The sequence below is a fragment of the Lissotriton helveticus genome, chromosome 6 (assembly GCF_964261635.1).
Source record: "Lissotriton helveticus chromosome 6, aLisHel1.1, whole genome shotgun sequence".
Classification (NCBI taxonomy): Eukaryota; Metazoa; Chordata; class Amphibia; order Caudata; family Salamandridae; genus Lissotriton; species Lissotriton helveticus.
In genome coordinates, this window is record NC_136067.1 from 1,231,744,052 (window position 1) to 1,231,759,010 (window position 14,959).

The 14,959-nt window shown below is 44.6% G+C and overlaps 1 protein-coding gene across 6 annotated transcripts in view; it reads right to left on the reverse strand.

The window, feature by feature from the left end:
* RRBP1 (ribosome binding protein 1) overlaps positions 1 to 14,959 on the reverse strand; it is a 292,620-nt gene that overhangs the window by 12,461 nt on the left and 265,200 nt on the right. For 2 of the 6 annotated variants that reach the window (XM_078648942.1, XM_078648943.1), the window contains exons 28-29: positions 9,974 to 10,066; positions 6,788 to 6,871 (exon numbers count right to left, since the gene is read on the reverse strand). In XM_078648942.1, coding sequence (XP_078505068.1) covers positions 6,788 to 6,871; positions 9,974 to 10,066 — 177 coding nt within the window. Of the gene's footprint in view, positions 1 to 6,787; positions 6,872 to 9,964; positions 10,067 to 14,959 lie in introns of all 6 variants that reach the window. The other 4 variants (XM_078648940.1, XM_078648941.1, XM_078648944.1 and 1 more) reach the window with 2 other exon arrangements.

Consider the following 14,959-nt stretch of genomic DNA (forward strand, 5'->3'; position numbering starts at 1 on the left):
TTTGGTTTTTATTTTTATTTTATCTATTTTTTTGCTTTCTGAGTCAAAGGAGTCATAAGAATGATGAAAGATGTGCATGTGGGTATAACCTATTTAACCATAAACTTATTGGTGGCTTACACTAGTCATGTACTGCTTATCTGGATACATTGTGTTGGAGGATCTTATTGGTGTCCTTCATTCCGGGTAATTGGTAGGGCGCGTTGTCTTTGACAATGGATATTTGCCTTCAAAGTTTTGTGTTACCTAGGTCCTTTTTAGGTCTCGTCCTTTTCCATTGCGAAGCAATGGGAAATGGGGGAGAATTCATGTGCTCCATCGGATAGTCAAACCACCGCTTTTCTCCGTGGCGTTTTCTTCGAGTGCATGTGAGTCAGAGTCAGTCACGTGACCACGTGACCACACAAGCACGCGCATTTCCCTCCCCACATCAAAGGCATCAGCTGCCCTCCCACAGGCTTTCCCAGCGTGCGCTCGGCCGGCCTCTGCAAAGTTCTCCTCCCCTAATTAATCACATCACTTTTTCACGGCCGCAGGCCATGACTCGACAGTCCTGCCCCGCCCCGCCCCCTGCTTCACGGCCATCTGTTCACTCAGATTTCTCCTCCCCCTCCCCAGCCAGCTTCCTCCAGGCCATGTACTTTACACGTTTACTCACTTCTTGTTTTACTTTCTGGTTTGGAACTTTTTTTTCTTTTCACACGTGAACGCTTGTTTCACTTTCTGCTCAGGAACTATGAACAGCTCTTCACACAGCATGGACCGGATTCCCAGTGGCCGCACTTCCACTGCTGTTTGCTGGCCTGCTCGCTCTCCTCCCCCGCTCTCGGGCTCCCTTGGTTGTGTTTGCCTACCTCTCCTCACATTTTCTCAGGCTTGATGAAAGATTTGCGTACTTGTCTATTTAATACCCGAGAACTTCCAACTTCCAAGCGCTCAGCGCTGCCTACCCCCACCCCACACACACACCGAGGAATGCTGACTGGACTGAAAGTTGTAAAATGAAATTATGGCGGAGCCGAGTCACAAGTTCTCTAAGTTCCATTGTGCGCACAATTTTGTTTCTTGTATGCCTCAGCTTGTGCATCAAAACAGCGCACACTTCACGGACACTGTGCTTCATTTTTCGGTCAGTATTTGCATCTCTGGTTTAATTATTGTTTTACTTTAGAGGCTGTGCACCTTCTATCAACGTGCCCATTTTTATTTTCACCATAGCGTCTTGTTTCCTGCTTATGGCAGAGCCTGCTCACCATGTGCCATCTCTTCTTATACCCCGTCCCCACCACCCCTCCCAGATCGCGGCTTGAATTTAAAGTGATTTGCCCAAAATCACAGGACACTGCTTTCATTTTCAACATTGCATCTTGTTTCCTGCTCGTGGCAGCCTGCCCAGCCTGTGCCGTCTCTCCCTACCCCTTCACCCTGCCCCCACCACCTCTCCGAGATGGCTGCTTGTATTTTAAGTGATTTACGATTTTACCCAAAATCACAGGATGTTGAGCTGATGCAGAGACTTGAACTCCCGAGTCTGCAGCTCTGACCGTATGCCCTTCACAGCATGTTTGATGCCGTTTCGTTGCTGTTTTTTTAAATGTTGACAGATGGAGTCATTTATAAGCTCAAGTGCTGTTCCAGTCATATTGCGTGCCATCTCTCCCCACCCTCTTCACCGCTTTTATTTTCACTATCACGTCTTGGTTCCTGCTCACCCTGTGCCATTGCTCTCTATCCCTTCACCCCGCATCCACCACCCATCCAAGATCACTGCTTGTATTTATTGTGATTTGCCCAAAATCACAGAACACCACTTTCATTTTCACCATTGTGCCTAGTTTCCTGCTAATGGCAGCCTGCTCGCCCTGTGCCGTGTCTCCCTACCCCTTCAACCCGCCACCACCACCCCTCGGAGATAACTGATTGTATTTTGAGTGATTTGCCCAAAATCACAGAATGTTGAGCTGACGCTAAGACTCAACCTCCCGAGACAGCAGCTGTTACTGCACGCCCTTCACCGCATGTTTGATGTCGTTTTTTAAGTGTTGCCAGATGGAGTCATTTATAAGCTTAAATGCTGTTCCAGTCACATTGTGTGCCGTCTCTTCCCACCCCTTCACCGCTTTCATTTTCAACATTATGTCTTGTTTCCTGCTCACCCTGTGCTGTCTCTCCCTACCCCTTCATCCCGCCCCCACCACCCCTCCGAGATCACTGCTTTTATTTTAAGTGATTTGCCCAAAATCGCAGGACACCACTTGCTTATCAGCGGCTCGGCACCCTGAAAGTTCCAGGCCGCACAATATACTGTATAACTAAAACCGTATAAGGTCCCAACGTCGAGACCTATTGCATTGCAAATGCTTGTATTTATCTGTTTTCAAAACCAACACATACATAAAAAGTTTGTCATTTACAATGCCAATAGCTTAAACTTTTGCAAAGGCGAAACCGTTGCATTGTAAATGCTTGTTTCATTTTATAGATTGCCACAGTGTGTTCTCGAATGTTGTGCCAGGCGAATAAGCAAGTGAGGGCACAGATTTCAAATACCTAAAAGCACCAGCAGGATCAATAAAAGTGACCAGTAGATTGCTATGATCTCAAAATGTAATTACAAATAATGGGAACGGGACAAAAAACACTGCACACAATCTTTATCCCTACGCACATATCAGAAAACTTGAGGCTTTTTAAGTTCAACTTTCAAGCATGTTCATAGATTTTTAAGAGACTGATTAAGCAAACTAAAGGTGGATTCCCCAAAAGTAGGTAGTCGACCCCTTCCGGTGCTGTTGTACGTGGATGACGCGGTACTGCTAGCCCACAACCCAAAGGGACTTCAGTGTCTGATAGACGGGTTTGTTAGGTTTATGGACACCCTAGATCTATCGGCCAATCTTTCGAAGTCCTTTGTTATGTTGTCTGGTACTAAACCATGTAAGAAGTTCTTCTAAAAGATAGGTTCACACAAAATAGGACAGGTACAAACCTTTACTTATCTTGGCCTGTTATTTGATGGATTGTTAAATTTCAAAACATTAATTGTAGAGCGATGTTCCACATTAGTGGCCTCGACTGGGGCCATAATGAACTACGGGCGGAGGCTGGGGAGGTGGTCACCAGAGCAAATTACGAATTTGTATAGCTCAGTATGTTGCTCTAAAGCGACCTATGTAGGCAAATTATTAGAGACTGTCTGGGTAAGGACAAGGGAATGAGAATCCCATGGCTACTGTACGTAAAAAAATCCTTTGAAAGAATTGGCTGTGAGGATCTCTTCACAAACCCAGTGGAAATCGTCCCCCAAGACAAATCCCGAGTTAAGCGAATATTCCTGGAGGAGGTAGCCTCACGCAGGGCAGCACTGGAAGGAGGCAAGCCCACAGTCTGCACGCATAGTCTGGCCCAAACAGGGGAGGGCAAGGAACCTTATCTCGCTCTTATGCCTAACGCACAGGATACATTTTTATTCACCCGTTTTAGGCTCAACCTTTTACACCACCTACTGGCTGACCCGCCAGGTTTTACTTTAACTGTTGAGCAGAAGGGTGCCTGCGGCTGCGACAATCGGTCTTTGCAGGACACCCTTCATTTTGTATTATTATGTCCATTTTATGTATTACCTAGGCATAGATGTTTAGTAGGTATTTTAAAACAGGCCAAGTTTTGACAAGCTAAGGTTGCCCTACTATTCTTGCAAAGGGCTAATGACCCCCTCTCGCTAATTTGTGTTTTGAATTTTATTAAGGTTGCTTTAAGGCAGAGGAACATAAGAGGGCTGTGCTGACTGAATTTCGTGCTTTCTTATTTTATTCTGCAGTGGGCATGTGATGTTTATGAACTGTATTTGTTATGGTGCCATTTTAATCGTGTAAATATGAACTTTTATGGTGTTTTTTAAGTACTGAATAAAGGATTATTGATTGATTGAAGAGACTGATTAATGGGCTTGGCCTTTTTTCTTACAACGAACTAGTGCACACTTAACATGAGGAAACAACACACACCACAAGTTTAATGCAATCATAGGACTAGTAGCACCTACATTAGAAATTGTGAGTGACAAAGAAGGAACTAATGTATTGCTTTTGTGCTATTTGCAAAAACGCCCCCTGACAATTAGGTCTTGTGATATGAACATTAAAAGGAGTACAGGAAACCTATTTTAAAAACAATGAAATTCAGCCTTCCGCACCTTTAATTGGGTTACACAGACGATGCATGGTATGCAGTTATTGTATGTATGGTTTTGAAGTTCACAAAGAATGTATGCATTGTACCATTTTAGCATGCAATTTGTTTACAGTGGGTGTATTAAAAAGGTATCAAACACTTGAGACTTTGGTTTTCAGACAAGACTAACAAAGTGTGGTACCTCTTGTATGCTGGTTGCAATTTGTTATGTGTACTGAGTGCCATGACCAAAAGTAAAACAGCAATACATACTGGGATATTTGATCTCTAGCTACCCAATGCATCGACCCAGCCACCACCTCATGGTGACAGTTACACCGGAGCACCAGGAGAAAACAGGCAAAGACACAGATCAGAGAAGGTGATGCTGTATTAAGCAACTACGACCAACGTCACTAGAAGGCGCCCAAGACAAGCAGAGGAGGAGGTATAATGGTCTACATTGGCCACTTGGGCCCTCATAACCTGTGGACACAGCGCGTTGAATGGTGCTACAGACGGGGTGACATGGCAAACCTGCCCCCTGAATTGTTATTATTCGTTGTTGGGTTTTACAGTTGAGTTTTTTCTTTGGGCGACAGATGCCTCATGGGGGGGGTTTAGGGAGGAAGGTGGGAAGGGTGTTTGTCGCTACTGGTTGCAGCACTAAATCAGGGTTTTGATTGAGTTTCCTTGGTTTTGTTAACCATATTCAATGTGCCGGACCTAACACAAGTCACCCTCAGACACACATCTTGCAAAACCAGTTACAATGGTTTCAGTCCTAGCTGCGGGATCCTTGGGAGGTGGAAGAGGGGCACACCATAGTTACTTGGAATGGGAACAGGCTGAATTATAACACTGAACAGGGGGCTACCATCGCCTATGCTAAAAGACAATACCCAGTGGTTCTTATGTTGCGGGAGACACTTGCTGGGCACAGAATGTTCCTTCTTAGGAAGACATGGCTACTCTAGGTTATATCATTCAGGACACACTAGGGGCTCTAGAGGAGTGGCAATATTGCTCAGGAAAATGTTCCCCTTGGTGGTACATGCAGTCCACACTGATCACCTTGGGCGGTTTAAGATGATATTTGGAACTATGGAGGGGTTGGCATGGTTGCTTGGTAGTGTATACGCCCCACACACCTACTAAACGCGACCCTGGAGGCACTATCACAACTGTTAAGTACCGCCTCACCAAGCTTTCTACCGAAAGGGGGAACTTTTTGTGGTGATAGACCCATTGCATGGCACACATTCTCTTTCACAGGCTCCCCAATCCATGCCCCTTCGGATATGGGCCAATACGCTGGGACTGTTGTTCATCTGGAGATAACACAACAAACCAGAAAGACAATATACATACAACCCCTCCCAATATGGTACTGCTTCCTGAATAGACTACTTCCTGATTCCTTCCTAAGATACATCACCCAGATGCATATTCTCCCAAGAGGCCTTTTGGATCACTCATTGGTGTTGAGGACAGTGGGTGGCGGTGGGTCAGTGACCAGGGCAGCCAAATGCCTGGTACATCTTGGATGGTGAATGTACGGAACAACTCTGAACTACAATCACAGATTACTTTTAGCTTAAAAGGGGTACAGTGTTCTCACCAACCATGCTAGATTTCCAACAGTCCTTAGAGGATGGGCTTGCTCATACATCCGCTGGAAAACTAAACACAGGGAGAGTGAGCTGCTCTGTGTTGAGAGTGAGATCACAAAACTAGACCATGCGATGGTGGGCTCTACTGCATCAGATATGTGGCTTAGTCTTGATCAGGCCCGCTTCACACTGTTATGATTTGTAATGTACCCCAAGATAGGCCTGGATAGTCACCTAACCTTTCACCTACATTGTACCTGTCATTGTGCTACGTAATGGTTTTTGGTATTGACCTTTCACATAGTTAGGTACTGCATAAATGTTGTGTGGTTCCCCCCAAAACTAGCCTCATTTATTATGCATGAGGATTCTCAGAATCACAGCAGGATTACCATCTTCTGCATAATAACTATGTATAAGGGTCATCCCTTTCATCATCCTCGGCCAACATGATACAGCAAGGTAGAACCCCTGAGGTTGCAATTTATTATGTGTACTGAATGTAAAACAGAAACAGCAATACATACTGGGATATTTAATCTCTTGGTTTCTGGATATTTTCTGTGTGTGAGACCACTGCTCTGGATGCTTTACAGAGAAGTTAGCAATTCTAGCATACGGCCCCCACCCTTTCGGACAAGGCACGCTAGGGACAACATCTTTTCGTACAAATGTTTCTGACATTCACGGATGAAAAATGATTAACTTTTAGAAGTACAAACATTGCAACACACCACAATGTTGTCTAGGTTCGGATGGGAGTTATATGGTTACAGCACCTCTTGACCTCACTTCAGCAATGTGTCAAAAAATATCACCTTATTACAAGGAAGACTATAAGCCAATACAGCAGCCATTTCACATGATTAAAGTTCAAATACTGTTAATGACACATGCATCATAACTTACACACTTCTCAATCTACATGTTTACTTTGTGTGCATATTAACAAAACACAACTATCAAGGCAAGATCATTCAATAAATGCCTTCATTTAGTACCTCATCAAACTCTTCGGCTAATTTCTCCCTCAGTGTTTGCTCTTCATTCAGACTTGCTTCTGTTTGCTCCAGATGTGCTTTCAACTAAGCAAAAGCAAAAATACCTTGAGAAAAATAAAATCTAAACAAAACACAGTCAACATGCAAACCAATATATCAAAGTGCAATACATGTTTTTCCTTGTAGGCACATCTATTACTAAAAAGATGTTTGGAGAATTTTAATAATTAGAAAAAAAACGCTATGGATTACCACAGTGAACATAAGGCAAGTTACTTGACGATTGAGACTAGACACAGGAAGCTCCTGAAGGATACGCTTTTTGTTTGCAGGTTAAATCTTAGAAATTGTGCTTATCCAATAGTTTGAATCACTACACTTGGAATAGGTCTACAGTGTTACTCAACTGTTTTGCTGTAGCAAGAGAAGAGACCTAATAGGATGAAACAAAAGCTGGGAGTAGTGAATTACAAGTAAGTGACAACAGAAAACTTAGATATAGTAAGTAGAACCATGGATCAGCTCTAAATTGGATCATTTCCTTTCTGGGCAGCCGCACCCTGCAAATTATTTCTGCCACAAGCAGCTCTGACACTCACTCATCACCCTATGGGGTACCCCAGGGCTCTATCTTGAGCCCACTACGTTTTAATTTATACGTCAGACCTTTCGCTGATGTAGCAGAACAAACCGGTCTGACACTTTTTTCATACGCTGACGATTCACAGATCATTTTCTCTCTTTCTAACTCCGACCCCAGTACTCCATCTCTCCTTCAGCAGGGTCTTGGGGAAATCGCTAAATGGATGAAAAACAACTACCTCAAGTTGAATGGTGAGAAAACTAAGGTCTTGATCTTGGGAAAGAAGAAAGATCTCTGGGACCCACTTCATTGGCCACCCGAGATGGGTGCTGTCCCGAAACCCTCTAGCCTTGTCCGCAACTTGGGCGTAACCATTGATGACTCCCGGACCATGAACCATCAAGCAGTCAAAGTTACCGCAGTCTGCTTTATCATCCTAAAATGGCTCAGGAAGATCATCTGGATGCTGCCAATCTCTACCCAAAAAACAGTGGTTCATGCCCTCATCACCTGCCGGCTTGACTATGGAAACATCCTGTATCTTGGCTCCAACAAGGTGGTAATTCGTAGATTGCAGCTGGTACAGAACTCCGCAGCTAGACTTCTGTGTAGAGTTCCCAGAGCAACTCCCATTTCTGGGTACCTTTGCGACTTACACTGGCTAAGGGTGGAGAACCGAATCAAGTTCAAGGCCCTGAGCTACATGTTCAAGATAAAAACCGGCATAGCACCTCTTTATTTGCAATCCCTTGTACGCCCCTACTTGCCCACGCATAATTTGCGGTCTGCAACACTCTGTAAATTCACTGTACCCAGGTTTAAACTCGCCAGGATGGGCGGTAGATTCTTTTCCTACCTGGGCCCATCCCTCTGGAATGCTCTTGCTATCCGTAATGAAACTATTTACATCCGCAGAGCTCTTAAGACCTGGCTCTTTAACCAATAATTCCTCCGCTGCCCTATCTCTGCACCTTGTCTGGCTTGGCGCCGGGAAACCCTTTTTGGGTAGCTGCTGCGCCCTACAAATGCAAATAATAAATAAATAATAAATAAGTGGATTCAATAGTTTAATGGGTATTTCTACTGCTTTAAAATGATCAGTGACTAGTTAGCATTCATTAACAAGCACTGGCAATGTTAATCGGTCTCTCCTGTATGTAAATGTAAGCAAGACCACAAGGCATTGCCAATGATTATTCATTTGGAGCTGTATTATTTCTTCATATATGTATCTCCATGGTAGCATGGTCAACAAAGAAATATATGTATTTACCAGCACTAGTTTGTGCTGCTGATTTTCTAGTGATAAGCACTTCACTAGGCATTTAAGTAAAATATCTAATCTTCCAGATTTAATTACGTTGTAAGCCAGGAAGCAAATCTATAGAGCCATCCTGGCTTCACTCAGACCCTGCATAAAGTACTGAGATGCAATTGATTTTCTGAGAGCCAAACAGCAATCATCATCAACAGCTATATTAGGTTGGTGATCAGTACTGAAGCCAGCAAGCTGTTATCTAGCATAAAGCGTGTTGTCATAGACCAGTTCAAAATGGACTAATGCTTCAACAATCCCGTAATGTAGGTGAAAAAATAGAAAACTCAAATCTCAATAAAGCTAACAGTTTGAAAAAGGATCAGTTAGCTATCAAGCAGAGCGGAGTTTTGGGGGACAATGAATCAACGCAGATTATTAAACACTGTGCGATTTGTTTTCCCCTCAAAACTTAAGAACTGTAATTGAAGTAAGATTTTTTCTGAACAGTCTATGTAGGATGGCTGTTTTGAAATATATAAAGAAAACATTTAAGCCACAAAAGCTATCACTGGTTTGCCTTCTAAATATCCAGAACATTCTCATGGGTTGTTGCAACTTAACATCTGTGGAGCTCTTGGACTATCTTGCATTTTATTGTCCTAATTCATTGTCACCTTTTGGGTCTTTCTCTTATATATTAGTTTTGGATCTCAAAAAACACTCAGTCTCAAGTCAACAGTGCAGCTCATGTTTTCATTCTTTATCCACCCTGCTACTGAAGACAGTGCATTAGGAAGGCTAAAGCAGTAGCTGTTAAAAGATGTCAAACAGCAAAATGAGAACTATCAATAATTACATTTTAAAATCACAATCTATTTGAGAGGCATAGGCTTCCTTCTGCAATTTACAAAAGCAGCAAACATAACTTTTAATTACTGATCAGTTATTCCTAACTGAAAGAATTGCTGTGCCTTAACTGGCAATATTCACAATGGTTAAGTGGAGAAAGGTCAACCACAAATTAAACTTGTACTCATGAATAGGCTTGCACATGTTGCTCTAGAAACAAGTAAACTTTCAACACATACTTTTTAATGAAAGTTTCAAAACCCATTAATATCTTTATTGGGTCTTGAACGTAATCATGCGGTTAGGTAAAGGTGTTATAGGTGTTATAAGCGTCCCTCCATTATGTGGGACAAGAAATATTATACATAGAAAACATATATACAACTTAAAACTGTGGGAAAAAATGTTGAAGTCATAACATAAAGAAAGTGAAATGTCATGCACATGCAGAGTGTGAGACAAAGCACTTGGGAAAATAATGTCTCACCACCCTAACCTCGCCAGGTTCTTGCTCAGTTTGGGCAGCCTGTGACACAACTACTTCTTCGTCATGTACATGAATCTTCATCTCACTCAAATGTTGTCTGACCTGAAACAAGGATCAGCAAGCGTTGCTCAATACATGAAATTGCCGGAGGCCGGCATACCTTTAAGGTGCCAATAACAATGATCAAGTATCAAAAAAACTTTCATTACAAAATGTGAGGGTTTGTGGAATATTGTAAATAGTATAGTGACATAGCAGTTCAAACATTACTGGGCAACTTTCAAGTTGTAACAAAAAATGTTCTTTAAAGTAAAATTCAGTTGAACATTAGTGTTTGTAAAATTTAAGGAATAATCACTGAAAATATCTCACACTAACACTATAGCACAGCAGAATCAAACTGGCATGAATATCTGTGTTGTCTCAACGCTTTTCCATAGGATACAATGACCAACTGACAGTGGAAAAGTTTGATGTTATTAAAACTGGACCAGTCATAAAAGCAGGACTGATTCAAGGAATTTAGGTTATGTACAACAGGGAATTAAATTTACAAAGTCAAGTAGAATTAGCATGATATGTGAATGGTCAATTGGCAAAGATGGCGGTCCAAAAATTCTGAAATTCACTGCCGACCCCCGTGCAATCCGGCATATTCTTGAGCTTGTGGACACAGGCTGGTGTGGAGATACAAGGAATGGTTTTGCTGTCTCCTTCAGGCACAAGCAATCCCCATTCCTCTGGTCGTGGGGCCCTGAATGGAGTTCCGACCTACAACAAGGAGCCCACGCAGTGAGAGGAGCAGGCACCGCCAATTGGAGAACAGTGACCTTCCAGAGGAGAGCAAGGGGCCTACAGCCGTGGCCCCTTGCCGATACAGCGACACTGGTGCCTTAAGCATTAGAGGGAACAAGAGGAGAGAGAGAGAGAGAGGTGTGAGTTGGGGCTAGCAGTGCCTGACTGGCCTACCTTTGAGGGGCATGGCAGGCAGTGAATGCGGCGAACTTTGCAGCAACTGTTTGAAGTTCCAGGCAGCGCTGCAATCAGAGGTCGAGACTGGAGGTGAGAAGCCCCCACCGCCTCCCTGGGAGAACACAATGTTGTGGGCCTGGGCAGTGATGCTAGCAGTGGGGGCCACCATGTGAATAGCCTGGGCCCCCACAAGCCAGAGTTCTTGCCGGCCAGTCTTGAAGAGGAGGCATTAGCGGTGGACAGTGGAACATTTTGTTGGATAACACTTCTGGGGGTGGTCCCGTACAGAGGTCCACAAATTAAGTCCAGTCAATCTTAAAAGACTTGCAGGACATCATGGGCAAAAATAGAGCAGCGACCCCAACCCAGGGGAAGACAGCCAAGTTCACCTGACCCATGGAGGATAAACAAGAGACTCATGTGGAGGGGTCATTGCCTGCCAGTGCTCGAACAGCCTCTACCTCCTCCATACTCCAGGCCATACAAGATTCGAGAACTTCACATGAGGGCATGATTGGCATACTAAGTCTAGACCTGTCCCTGCTCTGCCAGGACCTCTGCAACACAGTCAAGCAGGTAACAAAGGAGGAAGGGTGGCTTTCTTAAGTTGAAGACCCGATCAAACCCTTACCAACCACGCTTGTGACACTCCAACAGAGGGTGGGGCAATTTGAGGCTAGGACAGATCGAGAAGAAACAAAATCTGCATAGTTGGGATTCCTGAGGGTATTTAAGGACCCTGTCCCAGAAGCTTCACACCAGACTGGCTCCAATCATGGCTCCCAAAATCGAAATTGTGTACATGTTTTTTGGTGGAGTGCGCGCATATGTCTTTGGCAGCAAGGCTGCCCCCAGGAGCATTCCTGAGACCAATCATTGCAAAGATCTTAAACTTTGTGGACAAAGATGTCATCCTCAGACTAATTTGCATACAGCCAGGTTCTGAAACTGGGATGGTGCAGTGAGCTAAAAAACGGTGTTGGATCTAGCCCTGATCTCTTGACTGGGTGAGAGTATTCTGCTTAATTCAGAGACTCTGTCCCTCACCACCCCTTGTTGTAAATATTTTTGTCCACCCTAAGCGTGGAAGGGTATACTCAGACATGAGTCCCTTGCTCATTGCACCATCAGGATTCAAGCAAGCCGGGCCGAAGACGGCTGTAATGCCAGAAACCGGTCCCCGGAAGCTTGTTTCCTTCCCAGTGTAAGAATTGGCTTTTGTAGTTTGGTTTGCCCTGTTCCCATCATGCACTGGGACAGGAACAGACTAATTTGCATACAGCCAGGTTCTGAAACTGGGATGGTGCAGTGAGCTAAAAAACGGTGTTGGATCTAGCCCCGATCTCTTGACTGGGTGAGAGTATTCTGCTTAATTCAGAGACTCTGTCCCTCACCACCCCTTGTTGTAAATATTTTTGTCCACCCTAAGCGTGGAAGGGTATACTCAGACATGAGTCCCTTGCTCATTGCACCATCAGGATTCAAGCAAGCCGGGCCGAAGACGGCTGTAATGCCAGAAACCGGTCCCCGGAAGCTTGTTTCCTTCCCAGTGTAAGAATTGGCTTTTGTAGTTTGGTTTGCCCTGTTCCCATCATGCACTGGGACAGGAACAGACTAATTTGCATACAGCCAGGTTCTGAAACTGGGATGGTGCAGTGAGCTAAAAAACGGTGTTGGATCTAGCCCTGATCTCTTGACTGGGTGAGAGTATTCTGCTTAATTCAGAGACTCTGTCCCTCACCACCCCTTGTTGTAAATATTTTTGTCCACCCTAAGCGTGGAAGGGTATACTCAGACATGAGTCCCTTGCTCATTGCACCATCAGGATTCAAGCAAGCCGGGCCGAAGACGGCTGCAATGCCAGAAACCGGTCCCCGGAAGCTTGTTTCCTTCCCAGTGTAAGAATTGGCTTTTGTAGTTTGGTTTGCCCTGTTCCCATCATGCACTGGGACAGGAACAGACTAATTTGCATACAGCCAGGTTCTGAAACTGGGATGGTGCAGTGAGCTAAAAAATGGTGTTGGATCTAGCCCTGATCTCTTGACTGGGTGAGAGTATTCTGCTTAATTCAGAGACTCTGTCCCTCACCACCCCTTGTTGTAAATATTTTTGTCCACCCTAAGCGTGGAAGGGTATACTCAGACATGAGTCCCTTGCTCATTGCACCATCAGGATTCAAGCAAGCCGGGCCGAAGACGGCTGTAATGCCAGAAACCGGTCCCCGGAAGCTTGTTTCCTTCCCAGTGTAAGAATTGGCTTTTGTAGTTTGGTTTGCCCTGTTCCCATCATGCACTGGGACAGGAACAGACTAATTTGCATACAGCCAGGTTCTGAAACTGGGATGGTGCAGTGAGCTAAAAAACGGTGTTGGATCTAGCCCTGATCTCTTGACTGGGTGAGAGTATTCTGCTTAATTCAGAGACTCTGTCCCTCACCACCCCTTGTTGTAAATATGTCATCCTCAGAGAAGCTTTGTAATTGGGCAGACTGCTATGTGGTGGGGCCAAGGTTGTGTTTTTTCTGGACTACGCAATGAAAGTTCACCAGCAGCATTGGACCGTCCAAGCGGTCAAGGAGAACCTCAGAGCCATGCAAGTTAAGTATATACTGCAATACCCAGTGCACCTTGGGGAGAGAATGTGGTCTAATGGCTAGGGCAGTCGACCTCGAAGTTGGGGAACCTGGTTAGAGTGTCGGCAGGGATGCTCAACATCCTGTGATTCTGGGCAAATCACTTAATCTCCCTGTGTCTAAAAAAAAACAAAAAATGAATGTACCCGTCTGTAACGTAACTGGTGCTCATATAAAGTGCTCCGATACCTTCATGTCTAGTTTGCACTATATAATACATCTACAATGACCTAACATGGTTATTTGACACCCCAGCGAGAGCCTTGTCCTGCCAGAGCAACACTCAAACTTTGGTCAGGTGATAATTACCTCTACCTACACCATGCAAAGACCCAGCCACCAACTCATGGTGACAGTTACACCAGTGCACCAAGAGAAAACAGGCAAAAGACACAGATCGAAGGAGGTGATGCTGTATTAAGCAACTATGACCGACGTCAGTAGAAGGCTCCCCAGACAAGCAGAGGAGGAGGTATAATGGTCTACATTGGCCACTTGGGTCCTCATAACCTGTGGACACAGTGCGTTGATTGGTGCCACAGACAGGGTGCCATGGCAAACCTACCCCCTGAATTGTTATTATTTGTTGTTGGGTGTTACTGTGGAGTTTTTTCTTTGGGCGACAGATGCCTCATGGAGGGCGTAGGGAGGAAGGAGGGAAGGGTGTTAGGTTACTGCTGGTTGCAGCACTAATTCTGGGGTTTGATTGAGTTTCCTTGGTTTTGTTTACCATATTCAATGTGCCGGAGCTAACACAGGTCACCTTCAGACACATCTTGCAACACCAGTAACAATGGTTTCAGTCCTAGCTGCGGTACCCTCGGGAGTGGGGGAGAGGGGCACACCATAGTCACTTGGAATGGGAACAGGCTGAATTATAACACTGAACAGGGGGCTATCATCGCCTATGCTAAAAGACAACACCCAGTGGTTCTTATGCTGCAGGAGACACTTGCTGGGCACAGAATGTTCCTTCTTAGGAAGACATGGCTACTCGAGGTTATATCATTCTGGACACACTAGGGGCTCTAGAGGAGTGGCAAGATTTCTCAGGAAAATATACCCTTTGGTGGTACATAAAGTCCACACTGACCCCCTTGGGCGGTTTGAGATGATATTTGGGACTAAGGAGGGGTTGGCATGTTTGCTTGGTAATGTATACGTCCCACACACCTGCTAAACTCGACCCTGGGGAAGTTATCACAACTGTTAACTACCGCCTCACCGGGTTTACACCAAAAGGGGGAACTTTAATGTGGTAATAGACCCACTGCAGGGCACAAATTATCTTTCACAGGCTCCTTGATCCACGCCCCTTCAGATATGGGCCAACGCGCTGGGACTGTTGTTTATCTGGAGATAACACAACAAACCAGAAAGACAATATACATA